At 41.6% G+C, this 26,473-nt stretch overlaps 1 protein-coding gene across 1 annotated transcript in view; it reads left to right on the top strand.

The window, feature by feature from the left end:
- LOC142584845 (uncharacterized) overlaps positions 1-26,473 on the top strand; it is a 267,498-nt gene that overhangs the window by 157,281 nt on the left and 83,744 nt on the right. Inside the window, exons 9-13 of the mRNA XM_075695146.1 lie at positions 3,217-3,328; positions 4,434-4,588; positions 6,410-6,532; positions 10,780-10,955; positions 23,924-24,074. Of these exons, the coding sequence (XP_075551261.1) occupies positions 3,217-3,328; positions 4,434-4,588; positions 6,410-6,532; positions 10,780-10,955; positions 23,924-24,074 (717 nt within the window). The remainder of the gene's footprint in view (positions 1-3,216; positions 3,329-4,433; positions 4,589-6,409; positions 6,533-10,779; positions 10,956-23,923; positions 24,075-26,473) is intronic.

Genomic DNA, 26,473 nt, shown 5'->3' with positions numbered 1-26,473 from the left:
AGTAGCTAGCATTCTTACTTACCAGATGGCGCTAGGTGCTGTGGTAGATGGGCCACCCTCGCGGACTTTTTACAAATGCAGGCATGAGTTCGCGGCAAATACAATGCTGCGGTACCTTTTGGGTCTCACTATGTTACAATTCCAGATTTCGAAGAACCGAAAAATCCCTTGCTCGACTTATCGAATTTTCTAATTTAGCGAAATAATTTGAACGGGGTCACCACTTCGTTAAATTCTGTTTAAACTGTATTTGCCCCATTAACATAAACCCACAGAGCAGTGAAGTCTTCCTTGATGGGACTGTACGTCCAGGAAAACAGTGTATTGGGCTATATCTTATATTCTTCTCTCACTGTGTTTAGAGCTGCTCAAAACTGGTACACTAATAAAAAGGAGTACTAATTAACTAATCATAGTTGGCCAAGCTAGTGAGAGCCTGAGAAGTCGTCGCAGAACAACATAAGCTGTGTCGATGATAATAACAAGGGCAACAATGGCAGCACCGTGATGACGTGGATATGAAGATAACAGTGATGGTGACATGACAGTGAGGATATGACAATGCTAAGGAAACAACTATGACAATGGGATGATAATTCCAAAGTTATAGCATGGCAGTTGCCAAATTCAATGACGGGAATCAAAATCTGGGTCTATACAAGTAGACTTTTCTTTTCTCATGACTTCTCCTTAGGAAACATGATAGTACCTGCAGCAGATGCCACAAAAAAAGAGTAGATATTCTCACATTGCAGAAAAGTAGCCTGGAATAGAAGGGATGCAGTTTGCTCGGTGCTGGATATTTCATAGTTTTCGTATACCGAAGCCTGTAAAGAAACTTATTTTCAGTGATCCACAGTGTCCTTCTTTTTCTTGAGAACGCAAGTAATCATTCATTACATCAAATTAGACAGGTAAGACAATTCTTTACGCTCTTACGAAGCAATGGCTGCTGTATCGTCTTGTTTGATTTATAGATTCTATCTTGCGACGGAAGAAACAGCTTCACATTGCTCCAGATTTTGTCACGATGAAGTCAACTGTTGGGATAGAGCGAGTGAATCGTTGTGTATATGCAGCTGCTTTGCTTACATACCTTTCATTGGCTAAAGAATTGTGGCAAAGCTTTCCAAGGAATTTACATGCGGACATAAATATTTGACGTTGATTATGTTGATTATGCGTTGCCTAACGTTGAAACAGGAAAACATAGGTGTACAAAGGCCAGACATCAAACAAAGGTAGCCAGCATTTGAGATGAAGAGGAACAAATGGAGTTAGGACAGATAACCCATAACAGATAACCACTGCTGTAATAACGTTTTATAAAGGCTGCGATAGGAAGGGAGGCACAGTAGAGGACATCGATAACTAGGTAATGTGATGAAGTTAGGAGATGGCAGGTATAAATAAGATTGGTGCTGGCTTGCGCAAGGCAGGGCTAATTGGAGATCGCCGAGATAGGACTTCGTCCTGCAGTGGACATAAAAATAGGCGATGATGATAATTATGTAGGGGTTATATCGGTGCAAGTTGATAACGGTAAAAACTCATTTGTGTGGTTTGAAACTGAAGAGAGAAGAAATGGGAAAAAAATGTTGCAGTGCTGCACTGAAATCGCAGTACAGTCACCCAGATATCCAGTGAAGTGCCTCTGTAGACAGCGCCAAAGGCGCTGACCAGGAACGTTTGTTTCAAGTTGGAGTTGGCGTGGGAAATGATCAGGGCTATAAACAGCGGCATGGACATTTGGCCTCAATGTTGTGTTCGTGCATTGCGCAGTCTGATGGTGATATCGTCGTGCATAATTTGATGATCTAAGCGTGAAAGGAAGTTTCCTTGTAGTTTTAATGACATTGGAAAAATTAGTCTTATCTATTTCTTACTTCATTTGCTGGTTCATGCAAGGTCAGTGCATTTTGTTGAGAACATTTTCCACTGGAAAGTCTTATGAACCTAGAACCTTTACTGGTTTGAAATGCAGAAGCCAGTGTAAATTTTTGTGATTCAGTGACCATTTCATTTAGGATCAGCGCCTTTTTAGAATGCAGCTCCTAGGTGCCCTTTCCTGCGTCGATGGCGGAGTCATCAGTGTAACTGAACAAATGAGCACAGCGAAAGATGGAAATGAACTCGGAGAGCAGCGAAGCTTAAAAGACATGACGAGGAAAGTGGAGAGGAAAGTGCAGTGGAACCATTAGGAGGAAAATGGAGGAGGGTATGGCAAAAGCGTGAGAAGAAACGCGTAGCGCGGTGACGAAGGCTACGAGATGGCACCAGAGTAGCGTGCGTCGTCTGGGAGGTCTGTCGGTAGCGGCTGCTGTGAATCGCTCCCACGCTTCACCCATGCACCAACTCTCGCAATCTCCAGATTAGCGAGATGGTTGTGCCACACTTTGCTCCATTTGCAACATGCTTCCCGAGACATAGAGTCCGTGCCAGCCAATAATATATAGTGAAATGAAAACACGTGTAGAGCTGTGCTCAAATTTCGCATCAGGGAGTACTGTAATCAACGGTGAATTTTATTGCTCAGGATGTTTTCCACCAGTACGTTGTGTGAACTGGGAGCACATTGCAAAGGTTTATTTAATGATGCATTTAATACTTAATGCAGCAAATATGTGTTCCTTGACTGTTTTAGCGCGAGTCACTGTCGGATCAGTCATCATTCAGTGGCTCTTTCATGTAAGAGCGACTGCTTTTGCTCAGAATGCCTTTCACTGATTAATCCTGTGAATTTATAACATATCAAAGAGGTTTATTTTTTTGTAATTATAACAACAAAGCAAAGATGAGTAAAAATGAATGAGAAGCTCCTTGACTGTTCCACGTATGATAAGGCATGGTTGAATCCTTTATGATTCCGTGACTTTTTCATGTAAGATCAGTGCCGTTGTGGGGCAGTATTTTCCGGTGAACGCTTTTGGAAATGCTTTTACTTCCATGATATTTATTGTGACTAGTGCTGCACACATCAGCGTCTATAAGCTACAGGGTTCCTGACACAATGCCAAGCACGCCATTTAAGTGCAGTTGGCACAATGCCGGGAGTGCTGTCGCCAGTCGATGCCAATGCATCTGGCGCAACTCACACGAAATCATGCAGAAGTAAAAATACATATCCTAAAGTGATCGCCTGAAACCATCACCTCCGCTCAGAGTGCTTCGGTAATGGTTGCCGCCTCTCTATGGTTTCTGGTGCGCTGTATGCAGGCGGTTATGACTATGGTGCCCGAGGCATGGCAAAACAATGAGCAGATGAACATTGAGAAGCGGCAGTTCTACCAATGGAGTGGCTGCGCTATGGAACCCTGGGATGGTCCAGGTGAGTTGAATCTTAAACGTTATCTCAACTGCGCAGCCATAACTTTTGAAGAGATGAAAAGCACCATCTTTTCTCGAAGCAAGCTATGAGCTGATCATATAGCCATGTTGAGTCTTAGCCATACATTCATACATTGGTGCATTTCATGCTTGTTGGTATCATGTTAGTAGCAGTAGAATATACAATACGACATCACTCCTTTGTTGAGTTGAATAGGTTAACCACGCTTGGACAAAGGGAGAATCAATTACAACGAGCATTTTATTTTGTATAGATGAGCTGAAGTTTTGATGCAGATTGAAATATGGCATGGACTTTTGTAATGACCGTGCCATTCTTTTTCAAGATTTTGCCCTAGAAGTTGGGATGCTGCTGTGTGCCGCGGAAAATGCAAAACTATATTTTTCTTATTGAGCCTAAGATTTCTTTGCTAGTGCTAGCCAGTGTGCCTCCACAAGGTGAAGCTGTCTTATATGTATGACCGTAGCTACGAGTTCACGCAGGTGTGAACTTGGCTTATAGCTTAGTTCAAAGAAAAAAAATATTGTGCTTTTCATCTCCAAAAGTTACGAATTGTGCTTGTGGATTTTCTTGTTTAAATTTAGGGCTGCAAGTGTTACGCAAGTCAGTGCTATATAACAACAGTATATGAAACTCGTTCTTTTGAAAGTGAAATCTGTAATATGATAATGTTGTGCTTCACAGGTAATTATGAATACAGACAATTTGCATACTGTTTCTTTTTATCTTTGTATTAGTATATTATTATTTATTAGGCAAAGGGAGTAGACAAAAATTGGCTGCACTTTGTCTTCTGAAGTGAGACTGTACAAATGATTTTTACATTCAGCTGCCATATGCACTTAGATTTTTTTGTTTACAGCTTTTTAAAAAATTTTCCAACATAAATAATGCCTAGAGCTTAAGGCATTGCACTCATGCATTTGAAGTGGGATGCCCTCAGTGCATAGTGTTCTTTTTGTGACCACATATTGTATGGGCTATATTTAGTACCTGGCTCATACCAGTTTTTGCAATTTATTGTCTACTGAGGCAGTTCTTTAGGGTTGTGTTTCACTTGCAAATTCATCTGTTTTCATTGCAGCATTGCTGACCTTCTCGGATGGCCGTTACATTGGGGCCATCCTTGACCGAAACGGTCTGCGGCCATCGCGCTACTACATCACCAAGGACAACTACATGGTGATGGCAAGCGAAGTCGGTGTGCTGGACATTCCGTCTGAGATGATTGTGCAAAAGGTATGCATTCGACCCTTTTCCTTCTCTTTGCTGCTACAGTGCCTAGGTTACATGCATTCTGGCGCTGACATTGTGTTTCGTGATGCAAGAACCATCCGTAATATTGTAAGCAGCGGTTTGACATAACGACACTGTCAACTATGTAAGTGACTCAGGTGTACGAAGTACCTCTTGGGAGGCTTCAGGCTAGGGTAGCCTTTACACCATCCGTTACCTGGGCAGGGGCCGGTTAAGGGCCACCACGTGTTAACACTACATGAGTGCGCCTGGCCGTATGTCCACACACCATACCCTATGCCGCAGTCACCAGCAGTGAGATCATGTGCCGCAGTTCTGGGCATGTTCTATCTGGGGTAAGGTGAAACACGATGCTGCAGGGTGGCAGCGATAACAACATGGTGATTCTTGAGCGTGTGCCGTGCTGACTGTCGCACATCAACCACGCAACGATGTCTTTTCAGAGTGTAAATAAGGCATCTCAGGCTGCCGCACCCACTACACATAAGCTCGCTGACAATGCTGGCTGCAGTAGAGTGTGCAGTGGCCACTTATATAATTCGCATATCTGAGATCTGCATATGATGTGCCTCCGCGCATTGTCACAAAATGTTGCAAAAACCTGAAGCATCCATGAATTTTATCGCTTTCCTTGTGTTGTTAACTGACTTGCTGATCGATCTGGTATTCGAGCATAGTGTTTTAAGCTAACCTGCCTTTCACTGGCAATATTGCTTTTCAGTCGCTCAAGATTGTTGCAATTAGTAAATATGCGGTGGTGTAATTGTGATCTCGCGATTCATAGCGGTGTGCAGATGGTGCTGGTTTGTGTAGTTTCTATTTATGCAGGTGGCTAGTCCTGTAGGCATTGGTGATAGGACTGGCGCAGATTTGTAATCGCAGCTGTTCAAGTGCCGACGGTGGCAAGCCTAATTTTTCACAGCTTCATGAATCGCAAATGTTCACAATATTATTGGCTTACAAATTCATTATCTTGAGCTGCTAGTAAAAAAAAAAAGAAATCATAAAGGTTTGGGCTCTAGTATTGAAATAATCGGTCATTTGAAGTTCATGGTAATGGGATATTTCTACATTACATGATCACATTTTACATTACATAAAATAGTTGACATTTTACATTACAATCCATATCTTCAGACTGGGGATTTTTCAAATTTTCGTTGATCTGAAATATTCGTTAATATGAGGTTCTTAGTAATGAAATTTCAGTGTGTAGTGAAATGAGTGATGTTCTTAGTATGCTTGGGAATATGCGTAAACATAGTCTTGAAGTCTAATTCAGTAAATGCATCTGCGTGTGGTAACATCACCTGCCCAATAGGAGGGGAATGTTACAAAGAAGCCCATTTTAGTGTCTTTGAAGAGCAAACTTAGCAGATGAAGGAAAATAGTCCTGGGTCAGGGTTCAAATCTAGAATCAAACCTGAGAGTTGCTCTATGAGTTTAGGTAAAGGAGGCCTACAGATAGCTACTTGAGAAACAACTCAAGGTACCGGAAGCTTAAAACAAATGAAGTATGAGAACTTATGAGCCTAGTCTGGCTCCATTCAATGTGTAAACTTTTTTTTTTTCTGTTTTGTCAGGTCTGCACAGGAAAATTTCTGCTTAACACTGTTTTTGTTGCTAGTGGACCACACAATAAGTTCTCTTATTCATGAAATTTGCAATCGGTATTTGAGCTGTCGGCAAACACTCATTCATGCGGGCTTGACACCAGCTGTGTACACAATGTGAGCTTGCCTGAAAGCCTATATCTGTAGTTTGTAGAATAATTTTATGTTGCCTTTTGTCTGCTGCATCCAGGGTCGTCTGCGGCCTGGACGCATGCTGCTCGTAGACACCCTGGAGAAGAACGTCACCAAGGATGAGGAACTGAAGTTACAGATTGCCCGTCAGAGGCCTCTGGGTGATTGGCTTAAAGAAATGGTGAGCACATTTCTTGCAACGGCTGCATTCTTAAAATGGTTGCACCCTTTCCGGGTGTATATTTGTCCCATAACAATAATCGTCATCTGCCTTGCTTGTGTTTCCTTTCTTCAAAACTCAGTGTCGCTACTTGCTGTTCATGACTTGGGAGTGCTGGGTTTCCAGCGTTAAAGGAAATGCTGGCAAAACAGATAATGATTATATTTGTGGGACAAGATAAGCCCCGAAGGGTGTAAATTTTTTTTAGTGTACCTTGGACTACCAGGGCTGCAGTGGTGCAACAACTGTGGCAATATAATGTAGTTGGTGCAGTAATGTACCATATATTGTTATGTATTAGTTGACTGCGAATATAAGTCGAACCAACCAATTTCTGACCACCCAATCAGAAAAAAAAAAGAGAAGTTCGTGCGGCACAACATTCATACGGGGACAGATTAACGGCAAAGTTGTGTGGGTTACATGCATGGGCTGCATACATGGGCTGCGTACATTATGAAGTCGTACATTTTTTTTTCATACGACACCACACTACACCGGCACAAGCGCCGCTGCGGTCACCACACCTCCCACACATCTGTTGCAACCACTGCTGCAGCTGCGCTGGCACCTCCGACACACGTGACGTTATAACCACGAAAGCACAGGCCACGTGCACGCGTGCCGCCACCACACTCTTTCCCCTTTCCTCCAAATGGTCGGCTGCGCGCGCATTCCTGTCCACGATACGAACGCAAGCCACCCAGGGTACCCCCTCTGGGAATGCATGCGGGGATGCATACGGGGGCTAGAGGTAAGCAGCTTTGTCGTAATATGCACAATCATATTTAAAAAGAACTGTGCCGCATTGACGAAAAAAAAACTGCATTTATTGGGCTTCTGCAAGCATCTTTAATGTTTGCACCGTTGCGCTGACAGTTTTCAAGCCGCCGTGACGATTGAGCACTTGACAAAAGCTTCGTGTACCATGTTGTCAGACAGATCGTACCACACCTCACCCACCCACTGCGCGACAGTGCTCAAAGATGCTTGCTTCACACGCCCCATAGGTTACTGGGTCCTATCATCCTGTTCCATCCGCTCATTGTAGAGTGCCACCACCCGATCATTGAATGGTTTGCTCAATGCCACATCAAGAAGCTGAAAAACAGCAGCCAAACCGCCTGGGATCATTGCTAACTGACACTCTGCATTGGCCATGGCGCTCTTCACGCGTTCCGTGATGTAGTCACAGAATGAGTCCAGTACCAAGATGCTTTTCAGCTTTAGTAGGCTGCCTGGGTGCCGGAACCAGAGGAGATGGAACCAGCCTAGGGCTGTCTCCTCAGTGAAGAACCCCTCTTTGTTCGCCCAAACGATCACTTTTGGGGGAATTTCTCTTTGGGCATCGTTTTGCATGTGAACACAAGGAAAGGAGGCAGTTTGTGGCCATTGGCACTGCTGTACAGCTTTGCCATAGATTGGTTATGCTCATTGTCTGTCGTCATTAGACATATTTGCTGTTCACCTTTTACTGTAACAGGTTGCTTGCTCGACATGTCAAACCAAGCAGGTGTCTGACTGGAGTTACTGACCTGGGCGAGTGTGAAGCTGTGCTGCACCTTCAGCTCACTGATGAACTCTAAGAAGGCTTCTTTCTTCTTGTTGTAAGCATCAGGTAGCTTCTGGCAAATGGTATGCCTCCTCAAACTCAGTCTCTTCCGCTTCATAAAGTTTGTCATGCACTTTTTTAAAACCTTGAACTTGCTGCAGGTGACTTTCAATTCATTCTCGACACTGCAAGCCTTCACTTGAATGTCCTTGTTGGACACACTCGGGCCTTTGTCCCGCTTTTCTTTCACCCGCCTTTCCACAACTTCTTCAGTAACAGGATACTTGCCCTTCTTCGAGCTCCAGAAGGACATTTGCGATCCTGCACACGCAGAAAGCTCGTTGCTTTGTCGCCGCCAACTTCGTTCGCATTTTTCTGAAATGCCGCGATGATGCTCTGCTGCTAAGTTGTTGGTTGATTCAGCGTGAAGAATAACTTGCCGATTAAATGCTACACTGTAATTGTACTGTTGAGTTGGCGCCATTTCAGTGTTGTCCGGCCAGACACTTCAGAGTACGATTTGGGCAAAGCTGCCAAGTGCTTGCAGAGGTACGGCACTTGCAGTTAGAGCGAGTTTCGCGAGCGAGCAAAGCTTGCACAGCAGTACGCGATCACGAAACTACTGCTATTGAGACGCGACCACACGGCTGTGCTAGCGAAGCAGAGCCTGTTGAAAGCGAAACCTTTCAACCACTCACATTGTCAAGGGTGACATCAAGAAATTATTTTTTTCCGTAAGTCGAACAGAACTGCACAAGTAGTATCTTGCTGAATGGAAAAAAAGCTACCTTTTATTATTGCAGCTATAGTGCGAATATAGAATAGGTATATATGTACGGGAAACGCCATTTGCCAAGGCTTGTCTCAACTTTCTCTTCCCCGCCCCATCAGGTCGAAGCTGTGCGGTCGAGCTCTGCTCCAAGTTTTAGGGGGCTCCCTATCCCCCTAAACTTGACAGTCCTATTATTGAGGGAAAAAAGAAAGTTTAATTATATGAGGCAGTATACAGTAGTCATTGCAGTAATGCCACAACAGCAACGTAGCATCTGCAAGGGATTTCATCAGATTCCTATTCTTTCTTATGCTTCATCATTGGCCTGAGCTGTGCCTTAACCCCTTATGGCATAGTGTTGCGCACAGACAACACACAAGAAAGATAGTGTTCTTTTCTTTTTTTGCTGAATTTCAGTTTTGAGCACAGGTTCTAGCTACTTGCATTTGGCTAACACTGAATGATAGGCAGCCAACATTAAATTCAATTAAATCAGGAACAGAGGACAATGAAGAAGGAGTTTGGTGTTCAACTCGCTTAATTTCTTTTGAAGGCACAGGTAGAGGAGAAAGGCCGATGCAAAATCCCTGACTACAGAGCTTTCCCTTAGCCAATGTAGAAAAGAATGGGAGGTACACCTTTGCTTCACATCCAATGAGAACTCTCCTTACAAGTTGTACACGAAGCCATAGGTTGCTTGGTGCGAAACTTGTTTCCAGTGTTATTGTCTGGTGTTGCCCACAGGCACTTAACAAACATACTGCTGGAAAAGTTTCTGCAATAACTTTTTCCCCTTTGAATATGCTGATTCTCGGTGTATTATGCAGACGTAAAGTCAACATAAACATTTCTTTCATATATTTTTGTCTTGTCCTTAAGAGGTTAATGTAGTGCTTGCAATACTGCAATAATGTAGTTACTACTTACAGTAATTCCAGTACGGTAATGTAGCAGCTTCAGAACTGCAACTGATTCTAACTTATGTATGTTCTTTTTCATGCTCTGCCATGGGCCTAAGTCATTCCTTGATGACGTTATCACCAAACTCGATGTGTCTGGCGCAGTGGATAAAAAGAGCTGAATAAAATTAGTCAGAGTTATTGCAGTATAGTGGGCCCTAAAGTGATAAGGTTCCAGAGCTTAGAGAGGTCTGCACTGCTGTAGGTGCAGAAACATCTCTTTCCAAGACTTTCGGTGACTTCCTGTGAGGCAAATGTAATGGGAACGAAATTGTCACTGGTACACACTTGAATCATTGTTCCACATAACTTGCTGGTGCCTCAGGCAGCAACCTCAGAACTTGCTAGGCTTGCATCGTGTCCGTTTGTTTAAAGAAAGCTCCTAAGCTTCTGCATTCACCTGCACTCAGCTCAAGAATGAAATGGTCACAAATCTTGCTCTATTTTTCTTTGCATTCATTGCGGCTCAAGTCAACAGTGTGAAAGTCGTCTACATGTGCAGATGTCATAGCGCTTACACATTGTGGGATTGAGGCATAAAAAGTGCAAGAAGGGCACAGCTTAGCACTTGCAACTTGCATGACGAAAACCGGTGCAAACTTTCGCCGTGTGATGAATCCGTGTGGTTACAGGGCCCCTTTCTCTAATCTAAAATATTATTGGTATACGAGTCGCTTTTCTCCAATTACAGCAAAAAATGACGGCACTGAAGAAAGCTAGGAACGGCACGAGATATATGAGCACCGTTTCACAACTATGTTGTGTGTGTGCATGTATGTGTGTGTGCATATGTGCAGAACTGCATCTTCTGTTTAAGTTCTGAGAGCATCTTCAGGCCTAGCTGTTTCTTGAAAGTCTTGCATAACCTTGGGAAGGCAGAGTATATGCAGTTCTGTCTGGTGAAATTTTTGGTGCTGTTTTGCAGTTCACTTTGGCGGACTTGCATGAAGCAGCGGGTCCCGTTCACGTGCCGGGATTGCGTCGCCAGGACACGAGCACCTTTGCCAAGAGCAGCAAGGTGTTCCAAGACTTGAGACTGCCCCTGTTTGGCTACTCTCCGGAGACCATCAACCTCCTGCTGCTTCCCATGGTCCAGACTGAGTGAGTTACCTTTTGGGTTGTGTTTCCATCCTTTCAGTTAATGTTATGCGTGAGAATAGTAGTTGACATTGTAAACACAGCAGCAGACTGGCTGTTTTGCACAAGAAACATGAGGAGCAAACAATATGAATTTGAGAACCATGCATGGACAGCAGCAAGAATTTGGCATTGTTGTGGTTTGACATGGTGGCAAGTTGTGCAAGCATTGCCAGATAGCCGGAATTGATGCACAGGGCAGTAATGGCACAGTTATAGGATGTAGCTATGGTGCATCATCCAATGCGAGTCTTGTGCAGAGTGCAGAAGTGTCTTTCGGGTGCATTGTCACGTCTCCCTGCCTCCTGACATCCAGTTTCTGAGTACGTACATCACTCTGTGGGACCACATTTTCATGAATATAAGGCGAGCTTCTTTCCCTTTTCTTTTTTTGATGTACCAGCTTAGGCATACACCTCATCTTATATTTGAAACCACACCTAGTTTGTGAATCTTCCTATGTTCCCCATTGGAAGATTCTAGCATGGCTCACCTTGACTAGACAATTTGGGTTGTGTAAATCATGGCGATGGTTTACGCAGCAAAGTGTGCATTGCCTGTCTTGTTACTATGGTAACAATGACTAGTACGATGGAGAGCATTGCCGGTTGACACATTTCCTTTCAATTTCTTTCTGTTCTTCCCGTACCAATTCCACGACACCGTTCACTATTTTGTATGTGGTGGCTGTTTTTTTTTTTTTTCACGGATTGCACATTGTTTAAGAGTTTAAGTATGCACAGTCTGTCTTGTATATTTCTGGCGATCATGACTCATGTGCCAGGAAAAAAACGAGTTCTGCTTACAACACAGAATAGTCACAACATTGTTTTTTTGCGACCTTTACTTATATAATACAGTCAACTTTCTCTAATTCTACCTTGATGGGAATTATGAAATTCATTGAACGATCCGGCGGGTCGAAATAAAGAAGAGATGGAAGTGCCCAAGTACACTGCTGCTTCACTTCGCAGTATTTTTCCATTCTAATGTGCACCTAGCTTTTATTGCACCCAGCGTAAGGTGAATACTTTATGTAAAAATGACATGGCAGGTCCTAATGACATCAATGTATAAATAATATTAGAGCTCCGAAACAAAGAAGCAAGCTAACATAGAACTGACATTTCAAAATAAAAATATAGCATGCTTTCAATTCTGCCTGTCGGAAAAATTTGCACCTATTGCTCATCATTGTCACTCTCAGACAGTACTTTATTGCTGCAGATAGATCACAACGTGTTGTTTTCCATACCATCTACTGCATGTCTGAGTATCTGCATTTATCAAACAACACTGCAATAATCACAAATGGAATGGTGTATAATCAAAGACTGAAAATTACAAATTGTTGTCAATATCCTACGCAGGAAATTTTTCTGCTGCAACCTTTTGATGATAATAACACTAGCTCTGGCAGCAGGCTGTTGCGAACGCCAGGAAAGTGGTTTCATACATGATTGCACCGTGCAGGCAATTTTGCCGAGTTAAAAATGGGTAAACATGGCATTGATTCATTGCTTGCTTGAAACTTTTGCAAGGGAAAGTCAAAAATAGGTGTTTTAAGTGGGAGATAACATGCCTTCGAAGCAGTCACTGTACCCTAGCACCACCAGGATGCAGTGACTGCAGAGGTTACAGATATTAAGGTCACGATTCTGGTGCCTGAATGGCCTGCCGCAGGACCTTCACTTGGGATAGAACTTGCTGAAACATCTAACTGTCTGGAGTCGAATAAACTAAAGCCTACTACACAACATTTTCATAGCATAATATGCTTATTACTCAAGTTTACCGCAGTTACTCTCATGTGCACTAAAAAGCAACCACAGAAGTGGATGAAGTGCATGACATGTTCATGTAAATAGTGGACACATATTCGATTTGCACAACTAAATGAATGAAAAACACACTGTTATGTTAAAATGACCAAAATTAACTTCTGCTAAAAATAAAGAAGGGAGCACCAAAGAATGCGCACTTGGTCACATTCATAGTATGGATGGTAATCTGAAAGCTTTTGCAGCAGCATGTACAACCTACACAAATGCAAAATATATACATGTATTTACAGGGCTGGCCCCCTCCCAAAAAATGCAGTATCTGTTCAAAATATTGTGAGATCACGGAATGGTGTTGAGGTTCAACTGTTCCGGCAGTGGACCATGGGTCATCATGGGAAAGAGACATTGGTTGATGCCTCCCTTGCTCGACCACTATTAATAACCTAATGTTGCCATCTTTCTGTGAACCTTTTGCCTCGCTTAGAGCTTTTAGAAGCTTGTTACAAAAACTCTAAATAACAGCAGGGTATATATACAGTCAACAATTTACAATTTTTAGAAGTGCCTTACGACAGCAAGGTGTATACAGTCAGTGACCAATTTTAGGACATGCCCAATAAACCAGATGATTTCATGGCACCGCCATATACATCATAGAGCCAATGTATGAGAACGTCTGAAATTTCAGGCACTGAAACCCTTTGCCATCAGATTTTTCTGACTTTTTACCATGACCACAGGTCCAAAACTGCAGGTTTGAAATGTTAATAATTGAAGCCACTTCCGCCACCATTTTTATTATCTTGCAGCCTCAAACCAGGGCTCTCGCTCACAGATCTGCTGCTAGCCGCAGCCAACACTACAGCAACTCTAGGCCTAGTTGCTTCGACACTCGCTACAAAGCTTCTTGTTCAGTTCTGCGTTATTTATTGAAAGGATTCGCCACTGTCAGCAGTTGCGCCAACAATGGCAATAGTGCCTCATTTGTTATCTGCGCCGATAGCTCTGAAGAGCGGAAGTCACAGCAAGAGTCCAAGGTTGTCTAATGCCGGTTCTCAAAAGTCAGCTTTGCCGCAATGCAGCCGTGTTACGTGAGGAAGCATACGTGATGTATAGTGGTGAAGCATATCAAGAGTGAAAAGAGGCCACTGTCGTGAGACACAGTACGTATGCCTTAATTATACACTTATGAACTTGCTATCTGCTGTTGGGGTAGAAGCACTAGTACGCTTAATAAGTGTGCTTGTAGGCCTTCGGAGCTATTTCGGGCTTGCCTACAGTGATTTAAGTCCTTGTAGGCAGTAAAAAAAGGCATGCATTCATTTTTTCAGACTGCAAGATGTTTTGGACATTTTTGTGGCCTCTGGGGAGTTTGAAAAGTCCAACGTTGACTGTACATCCCTTACCCTGACTTTAACTACACAACATACTTTGCTGTTAGAGTACTTAAAGTTGCAAGCACACACATACGGCAATGCTGAACAGTGCCACAATTATGCAGTTCATAAGAAGCATTAATTGAAGCCGGTTTCTTAGCCACAGTGCTTCTCACTGCTACAGCTAATGCATGGCAGCATGAAGAACATATGAGAGAAAGATTAGGTCAATTAACACATGCAGTCTGTAATCTTTCATGTACTAAGTGATGCTTTGCTATACTTAAACCTGATGACAGAACATATTTTCAAATTAGCCCCTCTCAAATTGTAGCTGTACATGAAATGCAGACTTGTGCCTTATGCATGATGGTTCTCAACATTGCTCTGCAGCCACACTTTGAACGGTAATCACAGTCATATTACGTTGTTGGGGAAAATCCTTCCCACATGTTTTATATATATATGTGCCAACAGGTGCAAGGATAATAAAATGAGCAAACTGCACAGGACAGAGAAAACATTATGAACTTGCGTTGTCCACACTAGCACTTGCACCAGGAGCTACTTCCACATTCACTAGTGGTGTGCGAATGTTCGAAACTTCGAATATTCGATTCGATTCGAAAGACAGTTTTACCATTCGAAACATTGAAACCAAAAAAAAAATGCGATTGTTGCGTTTTTGAGTCAGCTTTGCCACAGTGCAGTTATGCAGTGAAGCATACAGAATGTATTGCAAATGTTTTGCATACAAGCAAAATGCCTCGAGCGGCCAGTTGTGCGGCAATTTATTGTGTGTTTGCAGGTTTCTTTCATGCTCTGAAAAAATCATTTATGTAGAGGAACAGAAAGCTGCATTGAGAGTTTTTCATATCACTCTACAATTTTCTCGTTGACACTTTTCCTCTGATTATAATATTCAAATTGATTAATTAAGCCTAATTACCCAATTAGTTGGAATAAACAAGATAATTCGAGTATCTCCAAGCAACGACAAGCAACATTACCTTGGTTCTGTCCAGCAATGTGGCATTCGCATAATTTAAGCTTTGGCTAAAGTTAGCTGCAGGAGACACCCTGTATATAACATGCGCTGATACGTACTACAGCAATGCATACCAACATGGCCTCAGTGCCCACGCACTACTGCTCCATCATGCTTGCATCTGTACTCTTGTAGTAGCACATTATGCTTCGCATTGAATGTCTGACCGTTGTATAGAAGGCACTTAGATAATGTGACTTTACAAACCCTGGCACATGGGCATGACACAGGTGGTCCTACTTGGCCACATGTCAAGATGACAAGTCATACATCATGCTTTGCTAACGGACCACATTCTATCCTCATGGATGCAGCTGTATTATAAGTAGTACATAGTGCATGCTGTAGTTACAATTTTATTCATAATTTTTTTCATACCATCAAAGGTCAAAGCCACTCGTGTCATACCTTTAGTTGCCTTATATTCATGCAAATATGGTACACTCAGATATGCGTAAGGTTTGGTCTGGCTGTCCGAAATTTGTCATCTTAATGTACCACAAAGCTAAAATTGTTGCTTTGTTTTCAAACACAAACCTCAGCTAGCAACAGTAACAACGCTATGGCTGTCACAAAATTAGAACGATTTGCCCGCTGTTGCAACAATGCATTGATCGTAAATATGTGTCCCACTTCGCGACTGCACAAAGGCACATGATAGAGTGGTCATTTCTGGGCAGTATGACGGCATTATACACTATGCCTGACATATCAACCAGTAGAGTAATATGAAAGTAGATATTTTTCCTTTTGATATCCTTGTTTGTTGGTTTTATTATTTTTAATTTTGTTTCTCTTGCATTTCAGTGTTAGTTTGCCACTACTTTACTAGCTTTATTTTTATGTGGCACTATGCCACCTAAACGATGCCATAGTGCCTTAGGCATTGTACATAAATAAAATTTATGATCTTGTGCTGCAAAGACCAGTGCAACAGTGCGAAAAACAGTGTGAGTGAGAGAGACCTATAGACACAGGCACCAGGCTGTCTATCACATCATATTGTTCAAGCCAGCGAGGAGCAGGGAATCCTCTTACTCTATCAAAACACTTCTATATTTTATCGGTAAGCGCAGTTGAATGGTGAGCACCTGTCTCTCAATGACTAACTTGTCTTTCTTGAGCAATCAACTATGCAACTACACCATTCTTCTCTAAGAGATTGACTGACCGTTAAAGCTTAGGACGGCTTCTGTCAAGAGATTAGTCATACCACACTGCCTATTGCTCACACAGATAAAAATGACAGTTCCTTAACAGAATATAAATCTAATAGGAAGCTAAGGAATAGGAATTTTCACATAAAACAGCCATCCTTGGCTTGGCTGTTATGCTTCAGCCAACCTTTAATGTATGTCGCAGGTATCATCAGCATCATCATGTTTCATTGGTAAGAGTCGCCACAAAACAAATCTCCTGGGTAGAAGCTTGTTCCCACTTGTGATTCGATCCCATGTTAATGGCTTGTAGGCTGTTGTGCCATCTTTTAAGTTGCCATCATCGTTCCACCGTTGTTGTCAGTGTTGTCATCATCATGCCATCCTAGTGTGTTGTATTGTTTGGCTGTCAACAGTGCTGTGCTGTTTTTATTGTCATTGCCCTGCCATTGGTGTAATTATGTTACTGTTGGCATTGTAATAAATAAACAAAATGGAGCTTTAATGCTGAGATTAACTTGGATAAAATGTATATGTAGGAAATCTCAGTGGTTGCCAACATTTGGCTGCTGCCGGTCTGTGTCATTCCAAGCATGCCTCAGTTCATGATGCATGTGGCACGGGGTAACCATATACTGCTAAGACCAACAGAAACAGGGAACTGCAGTAACCACAGCTGTCATGTCTTTATCAGCCATTATTAATGGCCATTATCTTCACAGCCATTATTATCATTTTGCCATTTGATTGTCCTTATCATCATACCAGCTACCATTGTTTTAGGCAGAATTTAAGGCCTCACTTTGAAATTTGCACACGTCTGCAAGCAAAAGGAAGTTCTTTGGGCCTGTGTATGTGTCCATATGCCTCCCCTCTCTGTCTGTATTTTTCGTGCTGCTTCAGTGGTCATTGTGTCCAGCTTCTATCGTGGTCAAGTTAATTGCAGTCATCTATCTCATGGCAACCTCACAAAGAAACAAATAAATAAATATGAAAGGAATGTTTTCGTTACGCTGTGTTCCCCACATATGGTAGGTCATGTGTGCTGAAAGTCATCGGCAAGTTGCACTTTAACTTGTCCAGGAATGCAGCTCTGTCCTGCCAAGTGTGCGACTTGCCCACTGGCATTGCTGAAACCTAGGGACCAATTTGTGCTTCGCAGTGGGGAGCGTGTGTGTGTGCTCTCACAGCCTCCACCCCCCTCCTCTGGCCTCTGCGAATGCGTCGACGACAAAGTGGCGTGAGAAGCGTGGCACGACTGCAGCTGCCGCTGCTGGCAGTCGGATGAAGCCATAGGAAACCGTGAGCACTTGTTCCGCGACGCTTTGTCGGCGCAGTATTTAGTAACTGACAAAAAGTCTGCCAAGTCTGTGACAAATGGCTGTAGCTTAATTACAAGACTAGGGTCAAACATCATGCATTTTGGGTATTTGTGGCCCTTTTAAGAAATAAGGGAACAAAACAAGAGGCACAGTTTTCCCCGTGCACTGTCCCCTTCTTTCTTAAAAAGCGCCAGAGTTGTACTCTAATTATGAGGTTTCAACTAGCCTAACTTTCTGCAAGTAGCACCCAACACATATGTTCTCGTGCTTGTCAGCATAACTTTCAGGTGTCAGCTTAGGCAAGTGTTGGGTGTTATAAGAGAGACAAATTACTCAATTTACCCTCTTTAGAGTGTAAATCCATGTAACACCATTCTTGTAACATTCATGTAGCTAATGTGCACCCTAGTGACAAAGAAATTTGACATCAGTAAAAAAAATGCTGGACATCCACCATTCTCCTCACAGCCGCTCATTGTTGTCTCTGACCACTTGAGATTTGAGACTGAGATTTCTTTATTTCACCATATTGGCACATCAGTACTTAACAAAAATGTACCTAAATCTGAATAGCAGGATAGCGGGGAAAAAAACCTGCATATTAGCAGCTTGACTAGCCCCGCCACTCCCTGATTATAAAGGCAGCAACGGAAACAAGCTCACGCAGAACAATACAAAACAATTTTCACGTTTCAAAGTACAAGAACATTGATGATATCATAGCTAAAATAACATTTTTCTATTATGTGCATAAACTTTCATCTGTTTGTTCAAACTTGTTTAATGTGCTTGAAAGACAATACTATAATAGTTGCAGTTCAAAATTAGTTTGCGGCCGAGGGGTATACCAATGGTTGGCATGTATTAAGTGGGAGGAAAGATTAAGAGTTAAATTTCCTAAAGGGAGGGTGTGGCGGCTTCTTAAAATTAATTTGGACCTAAAAACTGTCATATTGATACTCATATAGGGTTGTAACCTTTAAAACGTTAAACTTGACAAATAATTCGGATGTGTGCGCATTGTACGAAAAACCTGCAATGCAACGCAAGGCATTTCTTTGCAATATGATTAAGTTCTGCAATGATTTCTTGGTACCAGTAGCCCAGACTAGATGACAGTAATGCAGATAAGAAAAGAGCATTATATAGCATAAGCTTTTGCTGCTCTAGCAATATGTGGGGACATTCTTGCAGGATACCTACTGTTTTGCTAAATTTATTTCTTATGTAATCTGTGTGGCGTTCCCAGGACATGTACTTGTGAAACACAATGGCCAGTGTCCTTGCAGATGATGGAATTACTATTCTGACATTATTTAAGCTTAGATAATTAAGTATTTTGCATGATGTAGATCTGGACCGGAAAAGAACAGCTTTTGTTTTAGCACAGCTGGTGCATAGTGAATACTTTACTGCCCAAATGAGTAATCTGTTTAATGTGTCATTTGCAGATGCTATACTGGTAATCAGCATTCGTTCCTGAAAAAAAAAATTACCTAATGCTAAAAATTACCTATTGTGCTGAGGTGTATATACTTATAATATCATTTATGAAAATAATAAACAGAAATGGGCTGAGTATGCTGCCCTGAGGTACACCATATCAATTTTTCTAGCACCGACAGCTTTTTCTTTACAGACACTTTGGTTTCAATCAGTCAAGTAGCTTTCAATTAACTTTAGGATAACACCACGAATTCCGTAACAATTTAATTTTTTTGATAACATTGCATGATTTATGGTATCGAAGGCCTTGGAAAAATCTATGTAAATTCCTCAAGTTATTCTTTTCGTCTCTATATTGTTTAGAATTAGTTCTTTTTGATAAAGTAATGCACTTTGTGGTTGAAAGACCAGGTCTAAAACCATATTGTGATGGCATTATAACTGAGTGTTTGCCAAAAAATTTTCATAATCTTGTGAATAAAATTTTCTACAGTGTCTTTGAGAATATTGGCAATATTGAAATCGGCTTATAGTTTCTCAAATTGTTTTTCTCACCTTTCTTGTATATTACCGTTATCTTGGCAGTCTCCATACACTGTGGAATGGTACCGGTACATAAGGAAAGATTATGTATGTGTGTTAATTGTGGACTGAGTATGTCGATAACAAAAATAGACTCTAGTTTCAAACCATCTATGTCCTCACTCTTGCTCACTTTAAAGCATCTAAACATATTTATTACCTCGTATTCATTCGTTGGCACAGCAAATAGGGAATTCTGTTTGGAACAGGGGAGTTAATTGAGAGCGTTGTCATCATTTGGTGCTCTCTTTGAAATAATGTTTTAAAGGGCTTATTCAATTTTTTAGCCAATTCTTTGTACACTTCATTGCCTATTATGAGTTCATCAATATTGTTTGCTGGTTGCCTTGCGAATATTACAGCATTGTGCATGTTCTACATTTCTTTCACATTTATCACACTATCAAGCATCGGGAAATAACAATTATGTTTGGCTTGCCTCTACATTTTGTTCAAATTATTTAGAAACTTCTTGAAAGTCTTGAGGGCAACTGAGTTGCATCTCCTAAGAAAGACTATACAAAGCCTATTTTCGTCCCTTCTCATTTTGAGTATGGATGCATTGATCCATGGCTTATGGGCATGCTTAGGTTTTTTTTTCATACTTTTATAAGGAAAGTGTTTCTGATTTGCTGAGCACACAACCTCTATAAAATGGTTGTATGCTATAGATCAGGCAAGGATAAGGACAATAAATCCTCCCAATTCACTCTTCAGCCATCGTTAAAAAAAAAAATGAGGCTTATGCGTGTTGACGTCCTGTGACAGCTGAACAATTTTATCCCCTAACTATCAGCCCTTTTGCTCGGCATCGCCGGAGCTTTGAAGCCTACTGTGTACTTACATGAATGCTTGATCAGCTTATGTCACAGTTTAGTCCATTCTCTGTTTTAAACAACCTTGACTCGTCTACAATTTTATGCATAACTGTCTTGAACAACAACAGTTCGTCCGCAGTGATTATACCATCTTTGGAGCAGTTCAGATATGTTCAGAGCTTGACATTGCTAGATGTTCAATCCATTGATCATGGAGAGTCACACTGTATTGTGCTGGTAGAACAACAAGTTTTTAGGAGTCATATTTTTTTAAGTTGAGGTTTGCAGCATGCTGTTTCATGTAGGTGTTATGTGTGAATCCAATGTTTAAAACATTTTGAACATTCATTTGAGTTCAACATAACAGGCAGCTGCTCAGTCTTGCTTCTCTTATTTTATTACCTGTTTAAGATTGACTCTGCACTATGGCATGGCATGGCAATGGATGAGAGATGTACTTCGCTTCTTTATCTTCACTTTAAAAAAAAATGAGGAGTGTGTGCGAGGGGGCTAACAGGTAAGAATGGAGAAATTTTTCGACATGAACTGAAACTGGACAGGATCGTTAAAATGTACAGAGTATATCGACGGCGGTTTGGCTGTAGAATGAAAGCTATAAGTGCCACGGCATATATAGCTTTCATTCTACACTTATAGCTTTCACTCTAAATTGGATCACCAATTTCTGACAGATATCCGCATTAGGTCCAAATGTCCAAATCCAGCATGGAATGTCAACGGATCTCTGATGGATGTCCGGGTAACATCCAAACATTCAAGTTCACGGTAGAAAGTTTTGTGGACGTACATATAAGGGACATTGCATATTGGATCATTAAGAACAGCCGATTACTAGGATATCCAGCAGCAGACATTGCAACGAGGTATACTTTCACTGGTCTCACTGATACATGTTGATATGCAATGATATGTAGTGTTACTTGTCTGTTTACAGCAGTGTTCTATGCAGTAATCCTTGCATATTCAACTCGCAAATCAACTACTGTAGTGACGATGTGGGCCTTTCCAATGCCCGAATCATGATGTTTCTGGAAATTTCTTCACCTCAAGCAAACAGTTCAGAAAGCTTTAGCAAGTTATGTTCGAAGTTTCAACTTAGTGCTAACGAATACAAGAAAGATTTAGGCCCTCTGATGACTTCTGTCCTGTGAACCTGGCTCGACAAAAGTGCTTTGCTGCCAGTGCCTCTGCAATTTACTTTCCAGGCTGAACCAGCAATAGCACGTCGCATGGAGGATAACAATATCACGCTTGACTTCTGCTGCAAGAAATATCGCAGTTTATATATACACACTGTTTCGGTGGCTTTGCCTATATGCAACTAAATATGAAGAAATAATTGACACTAAAGTTTCGACAACAGGAAGTAACAAATTAACTGCTGATATTGCAATAATGAAAACTGTACACATAGATCAATTAATAAAAAGATTTGAGAAATTTTTGTTCTGTAGAAAAAAATATGTAGCATGTCCAATGAGTTGAAATCTATATACAGCGAAGCTTCGTGTGAGTGCATTAAGAGTTGAAACATGAGTTTGTGCTTATTGAAGGCCCACACAAAGTGACAGGGAAGGCTTTATTCAGTTATTGTAGAGAAGCTAGTGCAATGCCACTACCGCTGCTGCTGGTGCGTGAAGGCGAGCTTTCTGGTTCTTTTTTTTGCTTTCCCCAAATGGCCGGCACTGTCGCTGCCGCTGCTGTGCGGAGGCAAGCGCCATCTGGTGATGGTGCAAGAAACCGAGCAGCATGTGCAGCGCATGTCCTCCACTGTGATTGGTTGGCCTATTCGGCTAAAGAACACCCACGCTGCAGCACCCAAATTCACGAAAATTCAGTGAGGTTTGCAAAGGAAAGCTGCACTTGTAACATAAAGTTGACGCAGAAAGGGTTAATGTGGGCCTCTGTGTATTATATGACAAATATTGTTAACTAGAAATAGAAATTAGTGAATGGAAAACTTTACCATTTATTGAAGAAAAAATACTTGTCAAAGCATCTGATAAGACAGCGTCAGTGTGTTTCGTCTGAGATTATGAGCTAAGGCTGAGATACTTATGTTGTGCATATTTTATTAGAAATACATATTTTGTATTAAAGAAACTTGCAGGACATTTTCTGCAAGTAATGTACATGAACACTTTTTTTTCTTCAGAATTGATACTGATATGCCATCGCATTTAGATTTGTGATCTTACCTGGCTGCAGTGAATCCTACTGATAACAAGCAGCATAACAAGTGATAGCGTGTTGTTGCCACAACTACTGGTCAGATAGGCTGCAGTGGGATTCTTTATAGCTACAGCTTCTGTCACATGGAACGACATCACATTAAGATGAGATCACCATTCCATTGTTAATCAAACATCGGCCACCTCACACTGGTTGTTCTTCTGAATTTTCTGCTAGATTTGGTGAAATTTAGGCTGCTTTAGCGGCCAAGATTTGCCATTAGTGGATAGTTTCTTTTTTTAATTGTAGACATTTTTCTCATCTGATCTTTAGCAACTTCACAAGAACAATTAGAAAATCCTCACTGATTTTCAAAGGTGTTTTAGGGTCACCTTTGCAACAAAAACTGACAACACTTCCCACATGTTACTGCTTGAGGCGGTGACCTGCCCTTCAGGCTCACCAGGTGCATAAGCAGCGGCAATCTATAGCACAAAACAGTAATCAAAATTTAAACTTGCTTAAGCAAGGACAAATAAAAAACATTAGAAATAGACACACACATGAGTAGTGTGTCTATTTGCAAGTCCATCAGTTCCAAATAGACCAAATTTGTGCAACTTGCACTAAATGAAAAAAAAAATGTACCCAATAAATGAACCACGGCTAGTACTGTCATATCTGCAGCAATGAGGGCCACAAGAGTTATGCTGGTGGTAGTCGTAGCAACTTTATTTTAGCAGGGAGCGGAGGAAGGAGGCCAGGCCACAGGGTTATTGTCTCATTGAAAGAAATAGGGGCGCCATCTGTCATTTTTAGCATGAAACATGGCATGTACCTTGTCCTATTCTATAATGTGGCAGTTCTTGTGGCTATTCATTGGAGAGAAAAATCTACATTTTATATTGCTGGCATTACCGCAGATAAGTGGTTTAAAATTATATTTAAATACAGACAAGTTCTGCACCATACTTGAGGTGGTTCAAAATTTAATATGTCACAGCGAGCTCTTTGAAAGCAAAGTTTGAGTCCCAATGAGACAGTGGCTTAGCCATAGAAGGCACTTGTACTGTGTGCTGTCTTTCTCATTCATGTGATATTATCTGCAGGTGTTTTGGGTGCAAAATGACTTGATTTATAGCATTTTGTGCTTTCAGAGCAGTTCATACCAACTACTCGCACGATTGCTTTTTCTTTGGGTGGCAGGAAGGAAGCCCTCGGCTCCATGGGTAACGATGCTGCACTGGCGTGCTTGTCACTGTGCCAGCCACTCATCTACGACTACTTCAAGCAGCTATTTGCCCAAGTCACCAACCCACCCATTGATCCGTTCCGAGAAAAGATCGTCATGTCTCTGGCAAGTGACCCTTTCTGTCATGTCTCAAAAACTTGTGGCTGTCATGCTTGAAAACTTGTGGGTCACTTTACATACACCTGAAGGCAGAAGATGTTTATGTCTATGCTTTCATTGAAGTCTGTTAGCGGGAAGGGAAATGGAAAAATATGAAATCATAAATAAGCATTAGTAGTCCTTACAGGTCAAGAGATTTTGGAGGTACCAGATCCTGTGAAAAATGTACAAACATATGAACATGCACTGATCTGTCTTACAACTCATAGTACACTCACTTTGTTCAAAGCATAAGAGAACCACTCAGGTCTGCTAGTTTCACCGATATATCAACTTACCAGATGTGTTCTGAACCTCCTGTGGGAAGCTGAACAAAGGTTCAAGCTCTGCTTGGTTTATCATCACAACGGAGTTCATTCATCTTGAGGGGAGTGCACTGTTAAGAAATTAAATGTCAGGATGAGTTGGTAATCAATGAAGCAAAAACATACAATAAATAAAAAGTCAACGAAGGCAGGACATACTTCTTGTCTCTATCTTTCTTTGGTGCTGCAAGCTGTTTCAGTCATGGAGACTGCTTTGTTAGGAAATGATTGCGCTATGCTCTGCTCAGATTTCGGGTGCTCAGGTGGCTGCAGAGAAGTGCCCTAATTTCACTTTCTTTAGTAAGCCCCAAAGATGCAAGTGACATGCATTCAGCTTGACTACAAAACATCAAAGAAGCAATTGGTTCCATCCTCATGCTCAACTCCTGTAGCGGAGCGAGGGCAGCATTCTATGTTTTGCTGCCAGCATGACCAGTGTGTGTTTGTGCGCTGTCGTTCCCACTGGGCAGCTGTATGCAAATTCTTGGGACACTCTTTTGCAAGTGTAAACACCCTGCTAAAGCAGTTTGATATCTTCATGAATTTATGCCCAGTAAGAAGAGGAATGAAGTTAGTTAGCTCCTGCTCTTACCTTATCAAATTACATCTGCAGACACAGAATATAGCAGAGATTGCAGCGCAAGCATTAAGATAGAGAAACAAAGGAAAAGTGCAAATGGTTCAGTGCTGTATAGTGTGAGCTGTCGACCAGCCAGCTAAGAGAAAAGTAAATCTCATTTTATTAATTGATCAATCTTGCCAGGCTTGGAGCTCATGCCAATCTGCTGTGCTGGTGCTATGATGCCGGTAGTACTTTCCATTGTTTTTATGTTATGCAGGATGATACAATGTCAGGTGGAACAACTTATTTATATTTGTGCACTCAATAATAACTTTGATTTTGCATAAAACCCCCTGGATTAACCTTCATTAATGAACACCAGTGCGATGTGTCACCACTTTTTTCGGTGAGGCAGAAGAAATGGTGAAGGTATCTCAGATTGAATATAATGAAGTGTTTTCCTTAAGTGTTGATAACACTGTACTTGTGGTCCCAGCAACCCTGACTGGAATTCTGAGGGTATATGTGTATACGGTACAATTGGCTGGTCCATATCATGCTCTGACTTAGGTTGCAACGGCATAGAGCTTGCTCTCGATCTGAGCCAGAGAAAGAGTGCCCGAGCCAAGTGTGCTGCCGCTCGCCAGAGCAATCCAAGACCTGAAGAGTAAACATCTCAGCACTTGCTTTGCTTTAAGCAAACGAGGCATGCAGGTGTCTTGGCACCAAAGCAAGCAATCCAAGCAAAGCCTGTAGTGGGCATGACCACTAGCACATGATGGAGAAGGCGCACACAGCACACACATGTCCCGGTTTCTGTGAAGCCTTGCCTTCGTGTTGTCATGATGCTCAGCTTGGAGCACACCTGTGACTTCTGCTTGTCATGAGATGATCAACAAAACTTTCTTGTGCATCTAATCAAGCCTGCTTTAGTAGAGTGTGCATAACGTGTCTGTTATTAACTGAGGAATTTGTGCATCCTTTTTATGAACCATTATCTTTTGCTTGTGTACCCTTCGGCTCCTTTCCCTATGTGGCATTTTGGTCGATTAAACGAAAATTATTTTTAACGAGTCTCCAGGTTATGGCTTAAAACAACCCATTTTTAGTAAAAGAATTGTTAACTGATGACTTTAATGGAATTTGATCTATTATCGTTTTAAATGTCACTTGATGCTTTGCTTACAATTTCTAAAACTATAAATATAAAGTGCTTCCTTTAATGTTGGGTCAGCGGTGGGTCAGTGGTTGGAATGCAAAAAGGGAACACAATCTCCAATTTCTAAAATGGTATCAGATCTCAAGATCGTGCTTTGCCTAGAAAAGCCGCTTTGATGCACTCAGATGGGTAACTAACAAGCACTTTGGCATCCCTACAGAAGTATAGTGACAAATAAAGACCCTTGGTGTAAAATGGAGGCAAGGCATTAAAATCAGCAAAAGTCATTTGGGGAATTCTGTCTGGGCAATTGACTGGT

This window comes from Dermacentor variabilis, chromosome 6, assembly GCF_050947875.1.
Source record: "Dermacentor variabilis isolate Ectoservices chromosome 6, ASM5094787v1, whole genome shotgun sequence".
Lineage (NCBI taxonomy): Eukaryota > Metazoa > Arthropoda > Arachnida > Ixodida > Ixodidae > Dermacentor > Dermacentor variabilis.
Note: the sequence above shows the minus strand (reverse complement) of the source record. Positions and strands in the feature narration are given on the sequence as shown.